This window comes from Bos taurus, chromosome 1 (genome assembly GCF_002263795.3).
Source record: "Bos taurus isolate L1 Dominette 01449 registration number 42190680 breed Hereford chromosome 1, ARS-UCD2.0, whole genome shotgun sequence".
NCBI lineage: Eukaryota > Metazoa > Chordata > Mammalia > Artiodactyla > Bovidae > Bos > Bos taurus.
The window spans coordinates 44,481,962-44,508,874 of record NC_037328.1 but is presented as its reverse complement, the minus strand read 5'-3'; the positions used below and the strand labels follow the sequence as shown (position 1 = coordinate 44,508,874).

Here is a 26,913-nt window from a genome sequence, read left to right as displayed (position 1 = left end):
TTTAGAGCTCAAGGATGATTTATCCTCCCCATTCCAAGGACATTTTACTATACCTAATCATGCCTCCTCCCCTTCTTTATCTTTACTTTGAAACTCTTATTACATATCTCTCTGGAAGAGTACTTGGTCAGTCAGTCCAGTTCCCCTTGGTAGAATAACCCATTTTGAGATCTTTGGCTCCATTACTTCACTGTCCATTTCTGTATTTTCTGTTTTTCTTTTTAACGCTTGACTTTACTACTGGAGGAAGAACGTTTTCCTTTCTTTCAGCTTCAGGTGAAGTGCCATCATGGAAAAGGAGGCCAACAAAGTCACAGCTCCTGTCACCAGATAGGCAAGGGCTAAGAAAAGGCTACTGCCTCCACTCCACGTCAGGGTAGAAAGAACAACTGCTTTTTGTCCTTGAAACCTGCTCACGGGAAAGTCTAAGGAAAGAAAATTTGTTAAGGCTCTGTCTCAGCACTTCTCAGCCCCACCTCTACACCTAATATTGCTGTTTTTGTTGGTAATAAATGGTTGACTATTCAATTTCATTTAGCCCAATCTTTACCAAGCAGTATGTTTTATCTTGCTGGAAACTAAGTAAAAACAAGCCTTCCCTCTACATAGTTGTAATTTATGAAATAAACTGACACAAATAGATCTGAATGACTTACAGATAACTCAATAATATGAACAAATATAGTTAATTTACAAACCCAAGCAAATGAAGAGCCTATATAGACAGATTGTGCAGCAAGCCAAAATTTGTGTTTGTGGATCAGGACACCCAGGGTAGGCTCAAGTCCTTTAGAGGCTAAGGTTTAAATTTGTACCTCAGGGAAAATTCTTCAAGAGACGTGTAGAACAAAAAAGTAGTGAGAGAGATGGCAAAACATTTTTGGTGGTGTATTCAAGTTTTGAAAAGGCCAGCCTCCCTCCCTGCTAGGGAGAAAGTGTTTGAAGTGGCTTTGCTATCATTAGCATTTGAATGATGTCATTTTGATTATGCATGTGGCCTGAGGTTTTTAAACATCTGGTGCTTTTTGTAAACCAAACTAATAAACAAATAAAGGCTTCTCATAGCAACGGCATTTCCCAGCAAAGCTCTTAAAAGGCCTCAAATCACTTGGCAACATGCTATTTAAAGGCACAAAGAAACTTGTTAGGAAAGCTAGTTTGCTTTCTTTTCTGTCAAAATTCCTCGTGGTCACTAGGTCCCTGGGCTCCTTGGGTGCAGGTCCTCAACTAGCCCTCTGATTCTTTTCTCTCCCACTCCCCTTGTTTCGTTAAGAGGGTCTTCTCCTCACACGGGATCAGTGGTAGAACTATCTGCAGCTCAGACTTAGTTCTCTACATATTAGCCAGGCCGTGAGGCTGGACGGGTAATACTCACACTAGGGTTCAACATAGGTGGTATGAGCTGAAGCTCAGGACTGAAGTTCTGTTGCTAAAGATTTAGGTTGGAGAGTTGTCAGCATTAAAAGTTTACTGTGAATAAACACATCCAAGGAGAGCATGTTTCACGCAGAGAAACAGTGTCTCCTTTGTTTGAAAGTGGACTCCCTCTTTCCATCAGCCTTAAACTCACTGCAGTGCCTTGTGAGAGCACCAGTGCCCAATGGGCTTTTTTCCCCTGTGTCTTGATTGCTACCCTAACTGCTTTACTGGTAGGGTCATCACAGAAAAAGCTGATGAGAACTGAAGGTCCAACTTGAAAGACTACTTTGAGCAACTTTCAGTCTCAAATTTTCTAGGAGGGAGAGAGAGGGGTGCTGAAATCCTATTGAAAAGGTAAGGTTCTATGGCCTGGTCTTTGATCTGTACACACAGAGAGCAATTTCTGACTTTCCTTTGCACAGACTAGCATTAGAGACCATGCTAAAGGAACAGCTGAAGGCAACCATACTCCTGGTCAGTAAACAAAAGGAGGCAATAAGCCAAGAGGCAGAGATGGTGTCTCTTCAGTGGAAGTCTCTCTGCCCAAGGAACATCCCCACTCCTGTGTCAGGGAGGAAACCTCTGCTCTAGGACAGAAAAGAAGAAAAGATGGAGCAGGGAACTGGAATACATATCATCATTCACTGACCCAGGAGCGTTTCAGTCAAACTCCTCGAGTGGTAAAGAAACAAAAGAGGTGGAGAGTTTGGTGTTCAGATCCTCCAGCCTGCTGGGGGTCGCCTGAAAAACTCCAGTGGCCCTGAGATGCCAGGGGGGTGCTGATGCCTGATGGGCTGACGTCTCAAAACTGTGTACAAGTCCTGGAAAGACCTGCCTCTGGGAGAATTCTGCCTCAGAGAGAATCAGGAAGGGACTTGAAACCTAAGTTTGAAGACCAGAGTTAGTACAAATTATATTTAAAAAAAAAAAAATATATATATATATATATATATATATATAAAGATAGTGTTTGGTGTCATTTTGAAGTTAAGAACTTTTTGTTCTTAAGTCAAGAGTGACATTTACATTTTTAAAGTAACTGAGAACACTCAGAATCTCATATTCAAGTATGTCTCCTAACATGGGCCATATGTCCACAACCAAAGCCTTGGAGCCTGCTAACTGGCTTCGTACCAGTAGAGGAAGAGCACGGCATCCTCAGTGCAGAGCTGGTGGTGCAGCTCACGTGGGCTGGAGGAACCCAACCTGCTCCCTGAATCCAGAGCTTCTCCCTAGGCCCATGAGACTTCTGCCTAAAATAAAAGGTTCTACCATGGCCCTCTCAGTTTTCATTGTTTTTAGTCCATACTCAAATCTACTTCTTTGTAATCCTATCTTTATTTCCAGGGTCCTCCATGTCATCCCATCCTCTATAATAGGCTTCTCCTCATTGTTTTAGATCTCTAGGCCCAGTGTTACTTAATTTTTCTCCTAGGGAAGAAACAGTCCTTCCTTACTTACCCATACCTGCTTACCTAATGTTGCTACTGTTACTCCTTAAAAAAAGTGCACATTTGATTATATATAAAGCAGAGACAAATAGCTATGTGGTGATGGACTGACAGTATTGCCTATAAGGTAAATATGTATTTCTTTTACAGTATATATAGATTTGATTGGAGAATAGAGAAGTATAGAATGAAATAGTTCAATAACTAGTATGCAGATGGACCCTGATTTTCCCTCAGCCCTGGAATAAAAGGATACTGTAGTTTATGATGAAACTATAGCTACCAGCAGGTAAGCCTTCGGTAAAATTGCCTATTCGATGGAGTCGGCGGTATAGTTTCTTGAAATTGGGAAAGGCGGCGGTCCGCATCCACACAATGAAGTCATCATTGATGAAGCCGTTGTTCCCTGGGTCATTTTCATCTAGTTCATAGACAGGCTTAGGCCAGTTCGGAGGCTTTGCAGTTCCTGTGGAAAGTTAATAATGGATGTGGTTGAGAAAAACCATCTATCGCCTCCAGTCTTTCTTAAAATGTAGAGAATGAAACAACTTTCATATTCTTGAGGAATTGAAATGACACTTTTTTTTTTTTTTAAAGTATGTGTGTGTAAGCTACATGAATATGCAACCTTTAAAGACAATGATTATAGGGCTTCCCTGTTGGCTCAGGAATAAAGAATCCGCCTTCCAGGGCAGGAGACACAGGTTGTATCCCTGACCTGGGACGATCCCACATGCCACGGAGCAACTGAACCCATGTGCCACAACTACAGAAGCCCTCCTGCTCTAGAGCCTTGCTCTGTAACAAGAGAAGCCACTGCGATGAAACGCTTGTGCACTGCGTCTAGAGAGCAGGCCCTGCTTGATACAACTAGAGAGAAGCCCGCTTGCAGCAATGAAGAGTTTTGACTTAGCGCAGTCAAAAATAAACAATTATATAAATAAAATAATAAAATTTTTAAAAGATAATAGTTATAAAGACTCCAAGGAAATGTCGGGGGCAGGGAATGCTGATGATACTGTTATAGGGTTAAAAAAAAGCAGAATATCATATTGTATGTGTATTATTTATCCAACTATGTGCTGTGCTGTGCTTAGTCACTTAGTTGTGCCCAACTCTTTGCAACCCCATGGACTATAGCCCGGCAGGCTCCTCTGGCCATGGGGATTCTCCAGGCAGGAATACTGGAGTGGGTTGCCATGCCCTCTTCCAGGAGATCTTCCCAACCCAGGGATTGAACCCAGGTCTCCCGCATTGAGGGTGGATTCTTTACCATCTGAACCACGAGGGAAGCCCATATTCAACTATATTAAATGCATAACAACGCATTGAAAAAATAGGTACAGCAAAATAATAGTGGGGGTTGGCACTCAATGAGAGCATCATGGGTAATGTATATTTTCTTTAACTTCACTGGTAATGTGGAGAACAAATTAAAACAAGATACTGTTTCACCTCAAAATGGGCTAATATTTAATGAAAAAAAGAATTAAAAACACTTATGAGGCAGTGGAAATGGGAATTCTTATACAGAGCAGATAGATTCATGGATTAATGACATCTTTGGTAATCTAGGAACAAGCAGCAAAAGATTAAATGTATTTTGCATATATTTTAGCCCAGGAATTCTACTTCTAGGACTGTATTCTAAGGAAATGATCATGGGAAGTGCATGAAGATTGCATTACATAGATATTCCCTGCAGACCTGCGCCTAAGAGCGTGAAGTTGGAAGCAAGGAAGAGGAATTGGTAGAAGGGAGAAGGTGGAGAGCAGAGGTGTGGCAAGCCTGTTCTAAAGCCAGGAAGCCTGGTGGGTCTGGGAGCGGGTGCTTGGGCTGGAGGGCTGGCGCCTCGAGTCCAGTCTGCTGAGTTTATTCTCCTCCTCTACTTCCCGCTTTACAGTGGCAGCCATGTCTCTCTCCCACTGGACAGCAGACTCTTGAGTTCAATGTCTTCCTCATTGTGGTTTCATTGTCATTTAGTCCAATCCCTGGCACATGGTAGGTATTCAATAAATGCTTGGTAAAGGGATGAGCGATTATGATGAAAGTTGACAGAAGTAAAAAGCATTCTGAATTTTGAAATAGTCAACAAGAAGTTGTTCAGTGAGCCTTTCACTTCTATAAAAATGGTTCTACTATTTGTAAGGAACCATTCTTTCTTAACTCTGACCACTGACTATTTTCTCTTAAAAGAAACACAGTCTTATTTCTAAGCATGGGCTATAGTGCTTATAAAGGCATGTGCTAAGTTTGGTTGGATTAATCTGCTGAATTCTGTTTGTAGACTTATACTTCCTCTGGAAATAACCCTTTGCTGAGAAACTTCCTCTCCAAAAATTGTGGAGACGTTGGCTGTCCCAAAGACTTCAATGGTTGTTGATGGAAGAATTTTGATTGACATTGAAATTGTCTTTGGTGCCTGCATGTGGTAGCTCATTGGTCAAGAATCCACATGCAATGCAGGAGACGCAGGAAATGTGGGTTCAATTTCTGAGTCTGGAAGATCTCTTGGAGGAGGGCATGGCAACCCACTTCAGTATTCTGGCCTGGAGAATCCCACAGACAGAGGAGCCTGGCAGGCTATAGTCTATGGGGCTGCAAAGAGTCAGACATGACTGAAGGGACTTGGCAGGCATGCCTGCACATGGACCACACACTCTCTTTATTTTAGCCAGAGCTCACGCTCCAAGACAATGTGTCCTGTGGACCAACGACATCCAAATCACCAACGGAGTGAAAAATGCAGGTTCAAACATGCCTTTCCTTACCAACCTCCAATCCCACCCTATCCCATGTCTCCAGAGAGTGTGAGAAGCATAGTATAGGAAGAACCAATTTCTTTCATTTTCCAAGTTCAGCTGGGTCCTTGGTATCCCTCCATTCACTCAACAATAAGCATTTCTTGATTGCTCACTTGTATCAAGCACCAGGGATTTAAAATTGTATGAGATCTAATCCTTTTCCTCAAGGAATTAACATACCAAATGGGAATGACAAGCATTCAGACAGATAATTACAGACAAACATGGTAACTCCTACAACAGAAGTTAAGAACAAAGTGCAGTGGGAGATAGCCAAGGATGCTTTATGTTACATGGCTGTGGTTATGGTAAGACAAAACAATAGCATGTTGCCAAGGTCCTTTCTAGGAGTTTAATTACAGATACAGTGCGCACACCTGCCAGTTTGCCTAGGACAGTCCCAGTTTATGTCTGTTGGCCATTATCTCATCTGATTTAGCATTTATCCCAAGCGAATAATGTAAGTATAATTTCATCCTTCCTATTCTAGTCATGGTCTTAGCTAGTAGTGAGAGATACCTATATGTGGTGAACACGAGTACTTACTTTAACATGTTATTGATGAAAGATAACCAGAGGCTTTCCACAGCAGAACATAACATATCCCCATGACCCTTGCCACTGTTTCACAGTACAGCCGGTTAGACCACAGCCTCTGTTTTAATCTGTGTGATGTATTAATATGAAGCTGCCAGGCTGCAAGTCATTGGGCTTAGTAGGAAAAGTGGGATGTTGCAGTTTATGTTGCATGGACATAGTGTGAAATACAGATAGTGTGAAAATATATAGTGTGAAAAAAATATAGTGTGAGAATAGTGTGAAAAACAGATACTGAGCAGCCTTGCTGAGAGTAGTTGGAACTCTCTTGCAATAGCGTTATTTATTATATGGTGTAAAAATATAACTATTTTATTGTTCAGTATCCATTTTTTTATTTGCTAGTAAATTCTTTTAGCTGAGAAGAGCTAAAAAACAAACACACATGTTCAATGAAAAATTAAGTACAATTTTTTCAAGGAAGTAGATGAATGTGATACTTGCAATGTTGGTTAACATTTACTCCCTACCACAGGAACCATCATGATATCAATGATTAGGTGAAAATCAAAAGATATAAATCTGCTGAAGAATATCAGAATCTACTTCAAAAGTTTGCACTTATTTTTAAAAGAGTGAATTCAGAACAGTGCTTTACCTCATGTAGCTACAGAAAGTTCATTTATATACCATTATGTGAACATGACTTTTCATTTAGATCAAATACGTTTCTGTCTAGTGTCATTAAAAAATGTTTTTTTGTAATCAAAGGAAAGTGTTAATGTTTGGGCTTTGTAATCACATAAAGAACCTTGTAAACGGTTAAATGAAGCCAGTTTTACATCAGTCTTTTCAAATGTATTCATCTTTGATTTTTCATGTAATCAAAGCAAAGATTTTCAATATTCAATACTGGAAGACAAAAATTCTGACACAGTTATAAATATTGCTATAAATTCAGTTAAAATATTCAACAATCAAGTGTAAATTTTTTGGTCTTATAGTGATAATATAAATGCAAATTTGGTAGAGTACAGGCAGAGTAAAGAAAATGTTCTTAGTAAATTAAGAAATTTATGGAGAGATGGGGCTTAAAATTGGTTGTGAAACATAATTAATAACTATATCCAAACAAGCTATAATATTTTGTTAATCAAGAGAGCTGTAATTATGCAAATTAAAATGTTTTTTTTATAGTCACAGAGAAAATGAGCTGCGAAGTTTTTACAATGACGAAGATGTTAAAGAGACGGTTCAGCTGGTAGGACTTGGGGTCTGTCTTTGCTACACATCATCAGTCAAAATTTTAGAAATCTTTGAGCCTTCAAAGAGCTATTTTCTGTATCAAATGATGAGTCCTACAATTAGCCTGAACTTTTTCTTGGTAAATGAGCCCTCTAACTTTTGGTGAAATTTTATTCAAAATAGCTGAAAAGTTTTAGACAAAATATTCTAAATGTGGAATGCCAGAAATCTTAGTTTATGAAGGTCTGCTGCTAAGTCACTTCAGTCGTGTCGGACTCTGTGCGACCCCATAGACGGCAGCCCACCAGGCTTCCCCGCGTCCCTGGGATTCTCCAGGCAAGAACACTGGAGTGGGTTGCCATTTCCTTCTTCAATGCATGAAAGTGAAAAGTGAAACTGAAGCCACTCAGTCGTGTCCGACTCTTAGCGACCCCATGGACTGCAGCCTACCAGGCTCCTCCATCCATGGGATTTTCCAGACAAGAGTACTGGAGTGGGGTGCCATTGCCTTTTCCGTTTGAAGGTATAGTTAATTGTAATTATCAAAAATCAAGTTTGCAAACAAGAAGGTACTGAAATTTACCCCTATGAAAGCAAGGGAACAATTTAACATATTATATAATGATCATATCATATAATGATAGTTCAAAATGCATACAAGATTTAATTTTTAAATTCTATAATTGTGCTTTGGAAAATCTCAACTTATGTGAAAAATATTTTGATGGAGCTCCTATTTTAATAAGATCAAATTTTCTTCTCGATGAGAATTAAATGATACCCAGAAAGTCTAAGATTTCGTACCATCTAAAACTAGTAACACATTTAAAAAATCATAGAAAAAAAAATGAAGTGAAGAAAAAAAAAAAGACCTTGCCTATAAAAACATTTGGGTTGCGATACTAGCATATTCTAATACAAAAGAATTGAAAATGAGAATATCCTCCATTTAGTAAAATGACTGTGAGCGTAACAGGTATCTCACCACCTATAGATATCTTCTTAAAAAAAATATGGCCAAAGGAGAAGGATCAACTGGAGGTGCTACAGTTGAAAGTGATTAACCATAAAATGCGCTTCAAAAAAGATTGCGGCGCAGACAGGACAGGGTCCGAAGAGGACCGCCGGCGGGGATCTGCGCGCCTGGAGCCGGGTGCGAGCAGTGGAGCGGCGGCTCTCCGCGCTAATTCTCCTCGCCTCCTCAGCGGCGACCCAGCCTCAGAGGCCCTCGCTCGTGCAGCCCCGTCTCCCCTGCACGAGCCGCGCCCGCGAGCGAGCTTAACAGCAAAAAAAAATCCTCAGCACCAACCAGGCACCTGTCCCAGAGGAAAAGGGGAGAGTTGGTCATGCCAAGAAGGGTGAGGAGGAGGAGGGGAGGACTGACACTGAGCTTCCGGCACCAGAAACAGAAGGCTGCCCTCGCTGTTGGGGGCAAGTTCCGGCCATTGCAGAAAAGAAGGATCCCAGCTCCGGGATAACTAGCCTTACCCTTCACTCTGCTCCCTTCTCTTCCCTCTCCACGGCTCTGACTCCCACGAATCTGTGTCTCTTGGTCCCTCCAGCCGCTGGGTGAGGCATGTTCAACCCTTAGACATTAGTTTCTCTGCCCGGTCAAGCCATCTCTGGCCCCTTAGCTGTAGAGGCACAAGGAACGTGTGTGTGTGGAACATGTGTGTGTGTGTAACGTGTGAGTGTGTGTGCGCTCAGTCGCTCAGTCCTGGGACTCTTTGTGACCCCACAGACTGTATAGCCTGCCAGGCTCCTCTGTCCATGGGACTCTGCAAGGCAAGAATATTGCAGAAGGTTGCCATTTCTCCTCCAGGGGATCTTCTGGCCCAGGGTCCATCAGGCATCTCCTTAGTCTCCTGCACTGGCAGGAGGATTCTTTATCACTGAAACACCAGGAAAGCCCACAAGGAGCATGGGGAAGATGAATTCAACAGGCAGTCCCTTGTCTAAGGGTGGACCATTTTCTCCTGGAGGTGTAGCTCCTATACACAGTGCCTATGCCTGCCCTTTGAGGCTGAAGAACAAGAGGTTTTAAGGTTGAGAGAGGGACCCCTGGCAATGTGGGAGGGAGGGAAAAGCCTTCAGAGTAGGGTGGGGCATATACACTGTTGCGCTAGTTACAACATTCTCATTTCAGATAGCATTCTTTCCCCTTCATGTCCGCTTAGTCCTCCTATGAACTAAGCCACAGTGGGACCTGGAGTCTCTCTTTCCCCTGCTGCTGCTGCTGCTGCTGCTGCTAAGTCGCTTCAGTCGTGTCCGACTCTGTGCGACCCCTGAGACGGCAGCCCACCAGGCTCCCCCATCCCTGGGATTCTCCAGGCAAGAACACCGGAGTGGGTTGCCATTTCCTTCTCCAGTGCATGAAAGTGAAAAGTGAAAGGGAAGTCTAGGCAGACCTAAATAGCTGCTTCCATGTTAGTGCTTGATGAGGGACAAGGAAAAGTTTCCTTCATCATCTAGTCTAGAACCATAAGAAGCAGAAGTGAAAGAGGTTCAAGGAGCCACAAGCAGGGAAATGGGAAGATTTGGAAAGGAAAGAAAAATGGAGTAGGAGATCTCTAAAGACCCAAGTTACTACAGGTAAAGGTGTACTATGTGAAGGATTCCTGGGGCTTTGCTAACCTGCCTACCTCTAACCCCTCACATCTAGCCACCGCCAGAGGTCACACAAAACAAGTGACCCCTGTAGCTACCACCTGCCCCACTGTGGAGTCAGAGCAAAGTTGCAACAGCCACTCTGTGTGATTCTAGCATGCATAATAATTATGAAAACAAAAACAAAAAGCCTCAAGTGGGGCCATTTGGGGAAAAAAAGAAAAAGATTGTAGATAATTTTGTGAATTTTTTTCCCACAAAAATTCAAAATTTTCATTAGAAAAATACAGGGGCATGTAATTAAGACTTACATGGCCAAGAAACTGATTAAAGTATGTGACTCCATATCCAGAATAATTATTCTGTTATGTTTTAGCATTTAGATAATATTTAAAACATTTTTAAAGTTGGTTTAATGTACACAGATATATTCTTTCAACTTTTGAAAGAATTGTATTTTAAAAAATAATTTATAATAGAATTATTTTATCGGCCCATCAATATGGTAATATCAATTTTGGTGGTCAATAAGTACCACTTTCTAATAAATATGTAACTTTAGTTATTCCTGTGACCTCTTTCACTCTCAAGAGTGCACTAGTTTGGACAGTAAATTATATGATCACTCTAATTATAGATGAAGGAACAAGTTTCTTAAAACACTGCCTTTTTCATCATGGTAATCTAGAAGGAACCAGGGTACCAATCATTTTGTGTTTCTGATAGGTATGTGATGGAGGTGCTCACAGGCAGGAAAAGTTAACAAAGGTGATCAAAAAAGAAGTAAAGAAGGAGGAATCATAAACATCCCCCCACACATCAAAACCAGTTTCCATAAAGAGTACTGTAAAGAATACTGAGCTAATATATGAATCTTACCTGCAAATGCACTAGAAAGATTTTGGAAAGCTGGATTCTGAAACTTGACATACTTGTCTGTCCACCATGCAGTTTCAGTCCTTACCATTGGGACTCTGATATGTGTAGATGAATTAAAGTTGTACCAAAGAACAATGGTGTCTGTGGGGGAAATTAAAGACTGTGTTAAGAGATTCAGGCAAGCATTTTTGCCACGCTTGGAAGTGCACAATCAGACACAGCTGAAAAAGCAGGGTTTGAGAAGACTCTTCACATGCCTGCATGCCATAGATGCTGGAATCAGAAGGCGATTCGTTTTCTTTCTAAGGTCCCGATTATTGAGAAATACTCTTAGGCTCCATTTAACTAACTCATGTTTCCCGACTACTTCAGATCTCTGGTGAAGAACTTACTTGCCAATGAAGTATAAATCAGTGGATAATGTACACAAACATTAAAAAAAGCAACCTGCCACTCAGCTGCAGGAGTAATCTTCTGGACATTAGGTTTTACACACTTATGAAAGGAAAGATGCTGGAGACAGAAAAAGTCACCTACCATTGAACATGCTGTTGGCAATTGCACCACAAGGAGCGATGGGGAGCCCATTGTCAGAGGTTCTGAATGGAGCACAGTTTCTAACATCCTGGAGGAGAAATGACACAGGAATACGTGATTTTGGTAAACTCTTAACAATGCTGCAAGTGAAAACACTGGCAATATAAACCAACCCACACTGATCCATTGGCACAGACTGAGATTAGGGACCACTGCCTGTTGTTCCCAGGCTTCTGGCTCACCTAGGCTAGAAAATGTTTGTGTTTTGAAGATATTTATGTGTGTATACACATGTGTGTAGTTTCTTTCCTCATTAACAGTACATAGCATACTGAATATGTCTGCAGGAAGAAATTGTACTTTCCTGGCTGTGCTAAATACCACACTAAGCCTACATTGGAATACATTTTAAGAAGTTTTTCTTATTGTAGTATAATATGTTCTAAAAACTATATAAATTGAGTCTACAGCTGGATGACAGACCACAGGGAAATCCACCTACCTACCAGAATATATTTTAAAAAGAATGGCTGCTAAAAACCATTTGGTTATCCCTTTTATATAGTGTCAGTATAGAAAAGGTTTCCTTTAGCTTTTATTGCCAGTATGTTGAATATCATCTACCTAGAGTCAAGTTTTGTAATCTTAGGTCTGAAAGGATATTCAGTAAACCAAAGGCTTTTATTCAATCAAGTAGAGCCCAGTGTCCTTAAACTAGGCTGCCTGAAGGCCCCAGTTATAAAAAAAGACAGTGGTGGACACAGAGTGAACCGGACGGAGATGAACCACTCAAGGTTACTGTCAAAATGGTTGGTGCACCCATCTACTAAAACGGGGAAGTTTAAAGAAAACTACAGAAATCAAGTGTGCAAAAATAATACTGAAATCTATTTGATATGTCATTCAAAGAAGCAAACGCTCTACTGTTTGAAGCAGCTCCAGTATGCCATCAACTTATTAACAGAAACAAATCCTGAATTGTGGTTGAAAAGGTGCTTGAAGATTTGCCCTTCTGACACATTCATTATCACCAAGACTTGGGCAGTCTACTATGAATCTGGCTTTAATATAAGATGTTGTTAAACTAAAAAATGGGTGACACATGAAAGGATAACCATCTCACTGGAGAAGACTCGCATTCCTGTTCTGAGGAGGGAAAGGGCTCATTCTCAACAGCAGTTATCCTGAGTACTCAGCCCCTTCAGTTCACAAAAGAATGAAAGGAGCATTTCTGTCTTGTAAAACCTTAGCTTTTGAGTTTATTTTCCATACGCTCTTTTAGACTGAAAGATCTATCTGGTTAAAAAAAAAACACAAAGAGTATCATACCAAATTTAATAAAGCCCTACCTTTACATCTGCACCCACCAGCTGGATATTACTTCTGGACAGAATATACCGATAGAGGTTCTGATAGAAGCCATACAATTTATAGTACAGATAAACATTACCCTGTGGAGGAGAACATCAAGATATAAGAAGAAAGAAAAATAAATGGAAATATTAACAAACATGGATGGGATTTGTTAAATATAAGTAGTACCAAAAATATTGATTGGGAACTGAAAGTTTCCTTATTTCAAATAGAAACCCAAGAAATTGTTTTTAAAAATCAACGTTGGAAAAATCCTAGTATATAGTATATACAGAATTATTAAAATAAGTAAATAACTTATTTTTAATGTTTATGTAAGGGGTACTACATTCCTGCCTTGAAAAAAAATTTATAACTAGGCTTTGTATTCTCAAAACATAAAATTTGATTCTTCAAATATTTCCCCCAAACACTAAGAAAGATGCTTTGCCTAGGGGTTGTGGTAAGCATCAAGTTCACGTAGTTTCAAAGCAAATCCATGAAACATAGTTTAAAATTGGAGCCACTAAGCATATTTAGGTGCATGCGCCCACTGTCCAAAGACAAAAAGCCGACTCCAGGGCTGCACTCACTGTCCATAAACCCGGCTCCAGTGCTGCGCCCACTGTCCAGAGACATAAACCCAGCTCCAGGGCTGTGCCCACTGTCCACAGACAAAAACCCGGCTCCAGGGCTGTGCCCACTGTCCACAGACATAAACCTGTTTCCAGGGCTGTGCCCACAGTCCACAGACATAAACCCAGCTCCAGCACTGTGCCCACTGTCCACAGACATAAACCCAGCTCCAGTGCTGCGCCCACTGTCCAGAGACATAAACCCGACTCCAGGGCTGTGCCCACTGTCCACAGACATAAACCCAACTCCAGCACAGTGACCATTGTCCATAAACCCGGCTCCAGTGCTGCGCCCACTGTCCAGAGACAAAAACCCAGCTTCAGCGCTGTGCCCACTGTCCATAAACCCAGCTCCAGGGCTGTGCCCACTGTCTACAGACATAAACCCAACTCCAGCACAGTGACCACTGTCCACAAACCCGGCTCCTCGGCTGTGCCCACTGTCCACAGACATAAACCTGGCTCCAGGGCTGTGCCCACTGTCCATAAACTCAGCTCCAGCGCTGCACCCACTGTCCACAGACATAAACCCAGCTCCAGTGTTGTCCTTTTATCTTAGGATCTAACACAGACCCATGGGATGTAACACTTGATCAAGAAATGGTGATCCATTTGTTATGGACAAAAAGATGGAACAGTTCACTAATCTAGAAGAAAGATGATTTTCATCTTAGCAATAAGTAGTCCTGGTGCCATGAGAGATATGCCTTGTCATGGATGCTGCCACGAGATTGCCCTTTTACAGGCTACCATCATGCTTCTACCTTTGTGGTGACAGACCAGGGCCCTTCTCTAGGAGGGCTTGGTACTGATTTTACTAACAGCACATATGATGCAAATGTAACTGTCTAGTGTAGCTACTTACTATAGCCCTCCAGGATCCTCTGTCTATGGAATTCTCCAGGCAAGAATACTGGAGTGGGTAGCCATTCCTTTCTCCAGGGGATCTTCTTGACCCAGAAGTCAAACCCAGTTCTCTTGCTTTGCCGGCAGAGTCTTTACCATCTGAGCCACCAGGGAAGCCCCAAATAATATAATATCTATCTCCAAAATAATAAAGGCATGCATCTAAAACTATGAAGGTCTAAGTTTTTATTAAGTGACTCCTAAATGTTAGGTGCTATATTCAGTCCTAGAAATACAAAAGTATTCCTTTACAATTCCCTGAGCCAATTGATTCTCTTATGCTATGCAAATTTGCCCTTGCCCTAAGGACCTTTAAGAGGATGAGTATGGGAGATGGGATCTGGGACCCAGGGCAGGCTGAAAATAAAGGTCATAGGAAGTGTGGCCAGTGACAGAAAACCACAAAGCCTGAAGAGCTTAGTCCCTGGTAAGAGAAAAGTCTCTGGGACACTGAGAAGGGGAGATGCTGGGCCCTGACAAAGAGGCAGGTTGCAACATCATAAACAGACAGCATGGATATGAAGGCAAACAAGTCAGGCATAGTGGGAACGATGGATTACATTTCCTCACACAGAGAGGTAACCTCTATTGATGACCCATAACTACAGAAAATAGGAAGTCCATGGAATGGAACTTGCCATACATTTTCTTGGGAGCTAAGAAGAGAATTCTACTTACCTAAGGTTATATATTCATATAAACAGGACAAAATAGATAGTGAACACTCACACATTAGAGACAGGAGTGTTTTTCATAAACTTGTTTCAGTGAGCCTTTGTCCAAGACTTTATAAGGCCTCGTTGACTGCATCTTTCTGATTAGTCCCGGAGGCGAATGCACTGTGTGGTGTTTCTTTTCCTCAGTGCAGGATTCCTAGTTCGAGGCCGAGAGTCTTGCATGGATCTGTCGTCTAGCGTGTGTGATGTGTGTGACCTGGCGAGGCGAAGGCCCTGCGGTTGCTCTGAACAGTTTGGTTAGATTTTTACGAGAAAGACTCTGTCTGAAAGGAATGGTCAGCAGCTGGGAACACTTATTTGCCTTTAGGATTTCAAAGGACACAGACAGATGGGAAGCTGAAGCCTTTTAAGGCTTTATCTTTTGGATTTTTTCCTTCAAAAAAGCACACTGAGCCCCTAAGAAGAAACCAATCCTGCTGACACCTTGATTTCAGATTTCTGATTTCTAGAATTATGAGAGAATAAATGTCTAATGTTTTAAGAATGAAAAAAAAAAAAGGCAGTGCTAACTTTACTTTTGGATGGTGGTAGCATGGTGAGTTGAGGAAGGCAAGAAGGGACACAACTGTAGACAGCTAGCATTTTGACTGCTAACAAAAGAACACAGATATAAAACTTCCCCATGGACTTTATATACACATCACTTACAACCCAAGTACTGATTCTCTTATGCTATGCAAATTTGGCCTCACCCTAAGGACCTTTAAGAAGATGAGTATGAAAGATGGGAGCTGGAACCCAGGGCAGGCTGAAAATAAAGGTCATGGTACATGTGACCAGTGATTCAGTAATTTCCATACAATTTCCATCTGAATTACTCAAAAAATGATTAAAGATATAGTTGTACTCATACTATTACTGATGCCAACATGATTTCATCTGGGATCAAGGGGGAAAGGGACACATAGAATCAAAGCTTCCTCGAGCATAAAGCCATAACATTAAGCACTTTATCTTTTTTCCATTCATTAACATTTCAGCGCCTACTGTGTATATTGTGCTATGCACTGTGGAGGAAGCAAAGGTTCTTATGTTCACCCAAAACCATTAACTGAGAAACTACAGGCTGCCAGACATAGTTACAGGTGAGCGCGCGTGCTAAGTTGCTCAGTTGTGTCCAACTCTGCAACCCTATGCACCACAGCCCACCAGGGTCCTCTGTGGGAGGAGCCCACTCCTCTGGAGTGGGTTGCCATGCCCTCCTCCAGGGGATCTTCCTGACCCAGGAGTTGAACCCAATGTCTCCTGCATTGGCAGGTGGGTTCTTTACCTCTAGCACCACCTGGGGAGACCAGTTGTAGGTGAAAGACAGACAATAAACCATACGTATAATAATCTGTTCATTTATATGGTAAGTTTGAAGGTGATAAGCATTGTGGAAAAAATGGAAATTACAGCAAGGTAATATGAATCATGACTGAAGCGACTTAGTAGCAGCAGCAGCAATATGAATCAGGAGTGCAGGGGCAGGGTGAGTAGGCAGGCAGCAGTATGAAATTGGATGGTTAGCTGATAACTGAGCCAAGCAGGACCTGAAGGCAGCAGGGGCGTTAGCCGAGGGGATGCCAGGCATGCGGACGAAGAGAATGCCTGACTTGTCTGTGGAACAAAGAGCCCACTGTGGTCAGAGTAAGGAAGAGAATGGAGAGAGGAGGTTAGAGAGGAAATAAGTAGTCAGATCATGTAAGGCCTTGGAAGGACTTGCGGTTTTTCATGGAGTGGAAAGAGAAGCCATTGCAGGGCTTTTTGAGCAGAGGAATAACATGATGGGACTCAACGGTTTAAAAAGTTCAGTCTGGCTGTTATTCAAGATTTGGGTATAACGGGGAGATCTGGTAGGAAGCTGTTGCAGAAATCCAGGTGAGAGGTGGGTGTGGAGCTGAGAGCAGCAGCAGAGGTGGGTAGAGGTAAGCAGATTCTGGATATATTCCAAAGGTAGAGCCCAGAGGATGGATTGGAGGTGAGCTGGAGAGAAAGAAAGTAGTCAAGAATGACCCTGGGCTTTAAGCCTGAGCATCAGAAGGACAGAGTTGTTGCCAACCGAGATTGAGAAGTCTGTAGGTTGGAATGGTGTATTTTTTGGGGGGAGGGCATGGAATAGGTAAGGGGAAAAAGTGGATATTCATTCAGTTTTAGAAACATTAAGCTTCAGATAGCTATTAGACAGTTGAATGTTGACACCAGGAAGGCAGCTGGAAATACAAGTGTGGATATTGGAAGAGATGATTGGGATAGGGAAAGAAAAGAGAGCGTTGGTGATAGAGAGTGTTTAAATCTAGGCGGTAGATGCTGTTTCCTAGCAAGTGAGTGCAGACAGAGAAGAGAAGTCTAAAGACCAAGACTAGAGCCCCGAAGCTCTCCACAGAAAGGGTCTGGGGGAAACAAGAGGACAGCAAAGGAACCAAAGAAGGGCAGTCAGAGCGGAAGTGGGAAAACCAAGGGAGTAGGATCTCTGAGAGAAGCGGATGTGTCAAGGAAGAGGGAGTGACCACCTGTGTGCAGTGGGTGACAAGGCCCCGAGGACTGAGCCCTGGGTTTGTCCAGGAGGAAGTCACAGGTAACTCTGCAGTTTCACTGAGTGAGAGAATGAGAGGAATTAGAAGTAGCCACGACAGATGACTCCTCTGGCGACTTTTCCTGCTAATCTGAGGAAAGAAATGGGCAGATAGCAGGCTGGGAAATTTGGGAGAATAGAAGAGATAAAGATAGGTGAGGGACTTCCCTGGTGGTCCAGTGGCTAAGACTCTGTGCTCCCAATTCAGGGGGCCTGGGTTTGCTCCCTGGCTAGGGAACTAGATCCCACATGCCACAGCTAAGAGTTCACATGCTGCAACTAAGATCCTGCACAGCCAAATAAGCAAAGTAAATATTTGTTTTTTTTTTAAGATAGGTGAAACAATGTGTCTGAGTGCTGGTGGGAATTATCCCGTAGACAGGAAAGTTGATGATGTATGAGAAGTGAGAACTGCTGAGTTAAATCCTTATAAAGGCAAGAAAGACTGGCATCTACCGCACAAGTGGAGAGGTGAGCCTTCAGATGGGAGCATGGGTGGTTCACCTGTGGCTGCAAGCGGGAAGGCGGAGTATGCAGTGCAGAGATGAGCGGGTGTGCAGTTGTGGTGTGGCATGTCAAGCACGGTCCCTGTCCTCAGGGAGGTTCCTGTGAATAGTGGAAGTGAGTACAGGATATTACACGGGTGACTGTAAGTCCATCAGAGGAGAGGAAACAGCGCTCCCAGAACACAAATGTGGGCAAATTCTTGCTGGAGGCATGAGTGAAAAGGAGGCTCAGGGAATACTGGGGGTGATATTAGGGGCTCAAAACTAGTGAGATCTTACAAGTGCAAGTGAGAGGAGAGACTTTCTAGGCAAAAGAACAGCAAGAACATAGAGAGTTGTATCGTGGCAAAGCAAACTGGTCAGTTTGGCAGGAGTACAAGGTCTCTTGCAGAGATAAAGATGAAAAGGTAGTTGGTCCTCAGGTGTCGAAAAGCAATCTGAAAGAGTGCACATTTTGAGGGGGTGCAGGGCGTGATCTACCGTTTCTGCAAATAACAATGGGAGACAAATAGGAGAAGCCAAAGGCTAGAAGTGCAGTTAAGGCTGCTGTGGCAAAAGACCAGGAGGGCCTGAACTAGGGTGATGCCAAGAAACTGGAGGGACAAAGTGGTTGCGAGAGACACGGAATATAGAACAATGCTTACACATCAGAGGTGTGGATGAGAAAGGGGCAGGCAGGGTGGAGTTAAGGAAGAGAATTTTGAGTCTTGGTGATGAGATCTTTCCCAGAAATAAGGAGTCTTTCCCAGAAGTAAGGAGGATTTTCTCAGGAGATGATGCCAAGTCTGGTTTGGGAAGGAAGCAGGGCCTTGAGGATGGGATGGTCAGTGATTAACTCAAGAGAAGTCCTGCCCACAAGGGAAGACTCCCACGCAGAATCTCTCAGCAGGGGAAGAAGAGGGAATGAGGCAGTTTATGGAGGACGGCACTGTCAGGGGAGAAGTGTGGACACAAGGGGCAGGATCTTTGAAAAGTTGAAGGAAACACATTTTCATTTGATCGTATCTTTGCCACCTAGAAAGACTGTGGAGGCCCTGAAAAGGAGCCTCTTGATCTCCTAACTGCAGGAAGTGGAATCAAGGGACCACGCGGTGCCCGTGCTCTGAGGTCGTCCTGTGTTTGCACTGAGGTCATACTTCCCATGGCTGGTCCCAGCCAGTGGCTCAGCAATAGTGATCCTGAGGCAAGGACTCTCCGTTGGCCTTGCTGAAACTTTCAGAAGCATACACTGCATCTGACACCTTCCTTCCCTCCTCCCTCCTATTCACCCTGTCTCTCTACCCTTCTCTTCCTCTGTCCCTCCAGCCTTCCTTCTCCCCTTCCTGCTCCTTCCCCGAGGGGTGGGAGCTGTGCTGTGGTTCGACAGCTCTCCCAGCCTTCTCCATATTTTCCAAGGCAGGCAGTTCCCTCGGTACATCTCTGGCGTGTCTAATCCTGTCCTGGCATCTGGTTCTCAGGAGGACCTGGACTAACATGAGACTTTAATCAGCGCAAGAGCAGGGACAGCTCTTAATATTTCTTCGGCATTTCTCACAGTGTCTGACAGCCAGGCAAGAGTCGCCTTAGGGATTAGCCAACTGCATGCAAAGAATGACTTGGAGAGGGGCCCAAGGAGAGTCCCACCAGGTGTGTGACCCTTGACACTAACTCAGTGTGTGACCTTGGCCAAGTCACTTAACCTCTCAACCCATTAATTTTCTCACTATAAAACGAATGGCCAGATTCAGAGATTTCTATGGTCTCCTCCTGTGCTGACACTTGCCATACAATCTGTTTGACTGATGTTAAGAATTATGTTACAAAGTTGAGTAAGTAAAGAATCTGGAAATTTAGACACAAAGGAGAAGAATGAAAATTCCAAGGGGAGAAAAAATGGGTAGGGAAGAGAGTTGCACACAAACTCAATACTTTATAAGACCCGCTGCCATTCCCACCCTGCTTTACTTTTTTGTATTTTCAACTTTGGAAAGCATTTGGTGGAGATCACAAACTCACTGCCATGTGTTAATTAGGAACAGAACAGCATAGAGCCAAATGAAGGCTCCTGAATCTCACCTCCATTTTCTGTGGAAGGTAAAAGGAAATAGAGCAGTTGCATTCTTTGTCAAAATTAGTGGCCTCTTCCCGCAGTTTTGCACAAGTTGCACATTTTTCTGTATAATTAATCTGTCAGACAGGGAAAAGAATGATTCTTAATTAAAAAGGGATGTGAGTACACACCTTAAAATCCTGTCTACTCAAGTCACCAGGCTCGCGGGGTCGAGGGCACGCTGTCTGGGACGTGAACCAAGGGCAGCTCCCTGGATGCGCAGGAGGAGTGGGCCCCCTTTCATTTTGGCTCCCGGCAGTATTCTGCCATGTACTGGAGTTCAGGGTTTCTACTGCATGTTTAGCCTGTTGTGATGAAGGCTTACACCTCCATCGTAAGAAGTCACCATTAGGAAAGTATTAGCCAGTGACTCAGGAGAACTGGGCCCATGGCCCAGGTCTAATCAGCTTTATGGGGAAGTCACTCCACTGCTTTTCCATGTTATCATATGGAAAATACTTATACTAGTGAATTCTTCTGCATGGTGTCTTGAGGAAGTTATTGAAAATGACCAAACATAGAAAAAGAAGTGTTTCAGAAATGTAGAGTTATGTGAAACAATTGTTTTAAAAATTGTTGTTACGTTCTGTAAAAGTTAAATTCTGTGCAAAATGGAATAAGTGGACTCTAAAAAAAAGGGTAGTGTGTCCCACGTGGGCAAATCCTGTGAGCTCTGGCTCCACTCAGTGACGTGAAGATGGAGTTGGAAGGAGAGTTGGGAAAGGAGGCTCAGAGAGAGGCCATGGGGCCACGCATTTCCCTTCTGCTCCGGGGAACACTCATCTTGGGCACCCGGGGGTGGTGTGGGTGCTGCTGGCAGCTTCTGCTTTTCCCTCACCCTTGCTGAGGAGTAATTAGAAGAGTCTGGGGACCGGAGAGGAACAGGGACTGGCTTTCTTCCCAGTAAATTACCAATCAGATTTTAGATTCTTTGGGAGAGAAGACTAATAAGAAAGAAGGAACTTTAAATACTTGCAAAGCCACTAGGTGTTTGGAGGCAAAGGGGTGAAGTGTGAATACTAAATTAAAGATTAGCCAAAAGGCTACTTGATTGTACTCAGTTGCTTATACTTACTTAAATCATTCTTTAAGTATGCAGAAAAACTTACACTATTATTTTTAAAAATACTGACCCCTTTTCTGTTTGTGAAACTGCATTCTAATTTTTTACAAGCAATAAAGAACAGGGCTGTATCTAATTGAGAGCTAGCGCACGGAACTGTGTCCATCCAGTCTCTGATATTGAGTTCAATACTTAACCTCCAGGGCCCACATTTTGTTCACCAGCATCATTTTGACTAGCAATGAATTGATGTGTGAGCTCACTGTAGTAGTGTACATTGTACTTCACGGATTCTTGTGAGAGTTCTATAATGCCAAAACAGAAAAAGTGTCTTTGTTGATGAATAAATTTTTGAGTAGATGACATCCAATGTGCTTTCTAGCTCTAAAAATTTTATGAGGAAAACATATCAAAAATCAACGTGTTTAATCTACTTTGCTGCATGAGTGCTTCTGTAAGCGTGTAGCTCTAAAATGACAGCAAAGATCATAGCCTGCTCCTCATAGAATTTTGGAGAGGCGGGAATTATCATTCTTGCTTAAAGTGAATTGCAAAAAGGGCACTTTCTTGTTGTGCCTCAGGGCTGACTGAGAAGAGAAAAACTAGCTCAGAACTCTTCTACTAAGTGTGTGTTGACAACACTGGCCTGAGATACATGCTTCATCTCATCACCCCTTATAATGAAACACTTTCATGTGCAATAGACGATCACACTCCATGGGTGGCTTCTGGTTTTTCTGTATAAAAACAAAATGTTTAGAAACAGTCCTAGCTGAAGTGGCTTAAAAGAACAGCTGATTGAAAAATCCTCTTAAAATCATGATTAAACCATTCTGTTGAAACTTGCTTGCAGAGTGGCCTTGCCAACCATGGGGTGAGGTTCTCCTCTCACATATAAGGTGACATCATTCAGCAATGGCTGCCTTGTGATGGAGGCTGCACTTCATAGTGGGTGGGGATGGGTGCTCAGAAGGGAGGAAGCTGGAAGGACATGGGAAGAGGAGGGGAAGAATGAGAAAGAAAGGGGTTGGTGAAGAATAAAATGGAAAAGTAAACAGGATGAGCTCTGTGGAAATGAATATCAGCCTTGTAACCAATTACTTTGCAATTGCCTTCAACACGGCAAGCTTATTTTCCTCCTGCCATTTTGGCCTCTGCCACATGGTAGGGCCTGGTGGTTTACATGATCACACTGGAGGACTCAAGAGGACTTAGGGCCACTCGGAAGCCAAGCTGCCAGGAGTGGGAGGGGAGAGCAGAACATTTCAGGGGAAAGGCAACACAGCAGGATGTGTTGGTGGGAGGAGTGGGACCTGAAATATTTTTCTTCTTTGAAGTCCCACTGTTTGTCCAAATCCGTTCTTTCAATAAGTGAGTGCCTGCTATGCATTGGGAACATGCAAGAAAAAGGTTGTGGATACAGCAAACAAGCCAGCCACAGCTGAGCTCTCTGTTCTTGGCACCCACTGTCTTGCTTACTCTATCATTAGCTCACTGAAGGCAGGAATTGACTCTTACTTGGAGTTTACTCACCTGCACACCCAAAAGAACTCTGAGCATGTTCATATACTCAGGAATGTTAAATCAGTGTTGCCAGACTTGGCCTCCATGGCAATTTTGCCACTAGCCTATGGGGAGAGGGACTAGATGAGCTCTCCACAGCTGCCTTCCGAATAGAGGTCATATGGTCTTGGTAATCTGCTCAGAGCTGATTGGCATGAAGCATTTACTTAATTTATTAAACCAAATGTGGGCAAGGCATCAGGCCAGATCTGAGCTCCCCTGCCCAGACCAGCTTCTGGGCTTCTCATTCTCCAATGGCTTGTTAGTCAAATTGGCAAAAGGCTTATGACTGAGGGGGTCACAGCTTAGCTTCAGCTTTTCTCACTCTGAGTAGAACCTGATTTATTTTAGTAAGAATCCTTTAGAGGCCAGAAAGATTTGTGTTCTTTTTCCTGGATTAAGACAACGATCTGAGGGAGTTTATTTGCAAAGGCAAAGGCAAATGCTTGAAAGTGGCACAAATTTGAAGACCTGTATCTTTGGCTCTTCACTCTTTTTATCATTATGATTCATAGGCGTCTGGCAGGTCCCTATAAACAAGTATGGCTGAACTGACCAGGTTGAGAGTGTCTGTCCTCAAGAGGGAGGAGGGATGAATAAAGCACAGAGAGGCTCTATCACCATCTGCAAAAGGGATGCTCCAGTCTCATCTAGTTCCCTGTGGTGGGGCTGAGCTCTCAAACTGACCATTCTTTACAGTCTCAAAGCTAAAATTCTTAGAATGCATTAAAATGTAAGATGGGACAAACCTCTACTTCCTTGATGCTCTTTGCAGACAACAGAAGAATGATGCCCATGCCAAGGCAGAATAGCCCTATGGCAAAAAAGCCAGAGAGGATTTCACTGGCTGTCAGCTGGAGCCGGAAGGCGGGCAACTGTTGCTGCTTCACCGCAGTGTTGTCTGGCAGTCTGGACTCGTAGTCCTGGCATTTCCTCTTCATTCTGGTCCTGCAGGTGACCCACATATACTTCTCAGACATTTATGACATTACTGCTCAGAGTAATACCACTTAATGTTAAGAATTATGTGACTCTTCCTTTGTGGTGGCAAAGTATCTCTGCTTCCTAGAATTATTCCTTAACCAGAACTGCTGTTCAGTAAGAGCACAGCTCCCTTCAATCAGCCATGGGTTCGTACATTTTTCTTAGGTTCAAAAACCTTGTTGTGCTAAGTGCCATGCCTAGGAGGAATAGTCCCCAGCAGGTCTGTATAAACCAACATCTGGCGACACTGGGAAGCAGTTACAGCAGGCTATTTCTGGGATGTGGTGACTGATTCAAGGCAAGCCTTTCCTGAAAGGGGAAAATGGATTTATCTTTAAGAACGTGCCCAAATTCTTGGAGATTAATACAAAAAATAGAAGTGAGTGCAGTCAACAAATGTGGCTGTCCATTAACATGAATATAAACTAAGTTGGGAAAATGCTAACTTTTTCCCAGGTTATAGCTAACTTTGCTATTTGTGATAATGAGGGAGGAAGAAACAGGAATTGCAAAACACAGATGTCTAATCTCAGTAGTTTCCAACTCTCTCATATATAAGAAAGACTCTGATAAGAAGGTGTGGATGAAAAACATCTCTTCCTAGCCTTTCTCCAAGCACCTGCTTTGATGGAGCCCAGATGAGGTAAGAGAAAGCAAGAGGAAAATAATCCTTTAAGTGTTCAATATTGTAATATGGTATCATTGCTTGGTTTGGTTTTGCTTTTTCACATATTAGAAATCTACTAACATTATTTTCATTAGGCTATTAATAATTACTTCTTCAAGATGCATTTAAAATGTAGAATTAGGATTTAAAAAAAATTAGGCAGCGTGTGAGTTTCTAATCTTTTTTATTAACATTAGGCAGAGAAGCCATGCTGGACTCTTTTTATATTAAAGAAGACAATGACTTTGGCAAATCTACCTAGTTTAAAAGAATACAGAACAAATGTAACTACTTACACTGGGATGTTTCCAATTCAGAGTCAAAGTTTCCCCTTGCAAGACTGGAAAAAAGCAGAATACCAATAGGAACTTTTCAGCAAGCCATTTGAATCGGGCTAGAGGGTAGTAACAAGTATGGCTGTTGGTATCAGACAGATTTGTGTGAGAAGACGGTAGTGAACACTTCTAGTTCACACCTACTATTTGTTTTAATAAGTAAATGTGGTCAAGAACCTTAGTTCAGTAACAGTCTGTGAGATTAGATAAAGTGTTCACAGTTAGCCTATAAAATATCAGATATGTTTGCAATCTAGGTACTTGTTTCAACACTGGGTGAGATTATAGTAAACAGGTAACGTCTACCAGAGGGGTCATTACAATAACAAATCAAGAACAGTATTTGTTACACTTTTTATAAAGTGACAAAACCAATCTAACCAAAATCCCAAACTAAAAGGTGCTTCACAGGAGTATATTAGGATTTCCAGAGAAATTCTAATCACAACGAATTGGCTCACAGGACTACAGAGGAGGTTGACAAGTCCAAAATCTGCAGAGCTGATGTTCCTCAAGTCTGAGTTTGAAGGCCAAAAGCTGCTGAAGAACCAGGAACGGGCAGTGTCAGTTTGAAGGTCATCAGGCAGGAAGAGGTGATGCTTCAGTTGGAAGGCGGAATTCTCTCTTACTTGGGGGAGGGTCAGCCCCACAAGGGTTACACTGAGCTATATATAGCTTGAGTGAATTTTCATTCTGTGGAGGCTTTCTTTCTTTTTCCTCTAACTTTTTGAGTTTGATCCGAGGTCCCGCAGAATGGAACTTGCTCCCTTAGCCTTGGGATTCCTGTGTGTGGCTTCTAGCCCACAGAGGTGCATGAGCAGCAGGCGGCTGGTGTGAGGAAGCAGGGGATTTGCTGGAGTGTGATTTGCCATGCTGCGAGGCTCATTTAAAATTTCACAGCATTTGAATGTGGAATGCACTAATGGCATCTGTTTGCTTTATTTTCTCATTTGTTGTATATACCTGACTCTCCAAACAGATAACCATGGTGTCTTTAAATGAATATGGGAGATGTGGGTTTGCCTTCTGGTTCTGCTACTTAAACTAATGTGTATCCTTTCTGAGATTCGGTTTCATCATCTATAAAATATAAGACATTTCCTCCAGAATTATTTTAATGATTAAATGTGACAGACTATACATATTTTTCTAAATATATTTTCTAAGGAATGACAACTATATGCAATGTGGGATCCTTGACTGGATCTTGGAATAGAAAAAGGACATCAGTGGGAAAACCGGTAAAAATCCAAATGAAGTCTGTAGTTTAGTTAGTTAAATTGTACCCATGTTGATTTCTTAGTTTTGATAACTTTATTATGATTATACAAGATGTTAACATGGTGGGATGCTGGGGGAAGGGAATATGGGAATTCTCTATGCTATTTTTTTCTGTAACTATGAAATTATCTCAAAACAAAGAGTTAAACAGATGCATAAGGTAGTTGTAGTTATACTGTTGTCTTTTATTAGTTTATAAATTGCCACATGTACTCTTTTCACCACTACACCCTTCACACTGGGACTAGGCATTGCAGTTGATAAGTCTGTTCCACATGTACCATCTCATGAAGTACTCAGCAATCCTGCAAGGTGGTATTTCCATTTCACAGCTAATGAAACTGAGGCTCAGAGAGGGAAGGGGCTTGCCTGAGGCTGCCCAGATGCTCCTTCCCTTTTAAGAGAGCGCAGCCCTTAGCAGGTAGCCATTGCTGTGCATCATTACTCCGCACCCTGTTACCAGGCAACAGGTCCTGCTCAGCTACTGGTCAGCACTGTAGGGGGCCCTGCCCACAAGTAACAAACTGTCAATGAGGGTCCATTAGGGAAGCGATTAAGCCAACAGTGGTGTGGTGGTCGTCAGGTATAGAGTGAGGTAAGAGGCAAATTCAGGCCTTCCCTGGGAGGCCCCCCAGTTCAGCTAGCCCTGGGCCAGTGGGCAGCCTGGGGGCTGTGTCCAGCAGGACTCCAGAGCCCTCACCAGGGCCACTCACTGGTCTTGAGGCTGTGGTGAACCTCTCCCCTACCCCTGTCTCTGCTAC

The 26,913-nt window shown here is 42.7% G+C and overlaps 1 protein-coding gene across 1 annotated transcript; it reads right to left on the bottom strand.

The window, feature by feature from the left end:
- TMEM30C (transmembrane protein 30C) lies at positions 1 to 25,492 on the bottom strand. The gene is given in 9 exon segments (NM_001038150.2): positions 1 to 425; positions 3,127 to 3,336; positions 10,943 to 11,083; positions 11,480 to 11,567; positions 12,829 to 12,930; positions 20,226 to 20,336; positions 23,635 to 23,833; positions 24,833 to 24,876; positions 25,333 to 25,492. Coding segments are annotated over 7 exon segments (1,032 nt in total). The 5' UTR covers positions 23,827 to 23,833; positions 24,833 to 24,876; positions 25,333 to 25,492; the 3' UTR covers positions 1 to 237.
- Between the last annotated feature and the right edge of the window lie 1,421 nt (positions 25,493 to 26,913).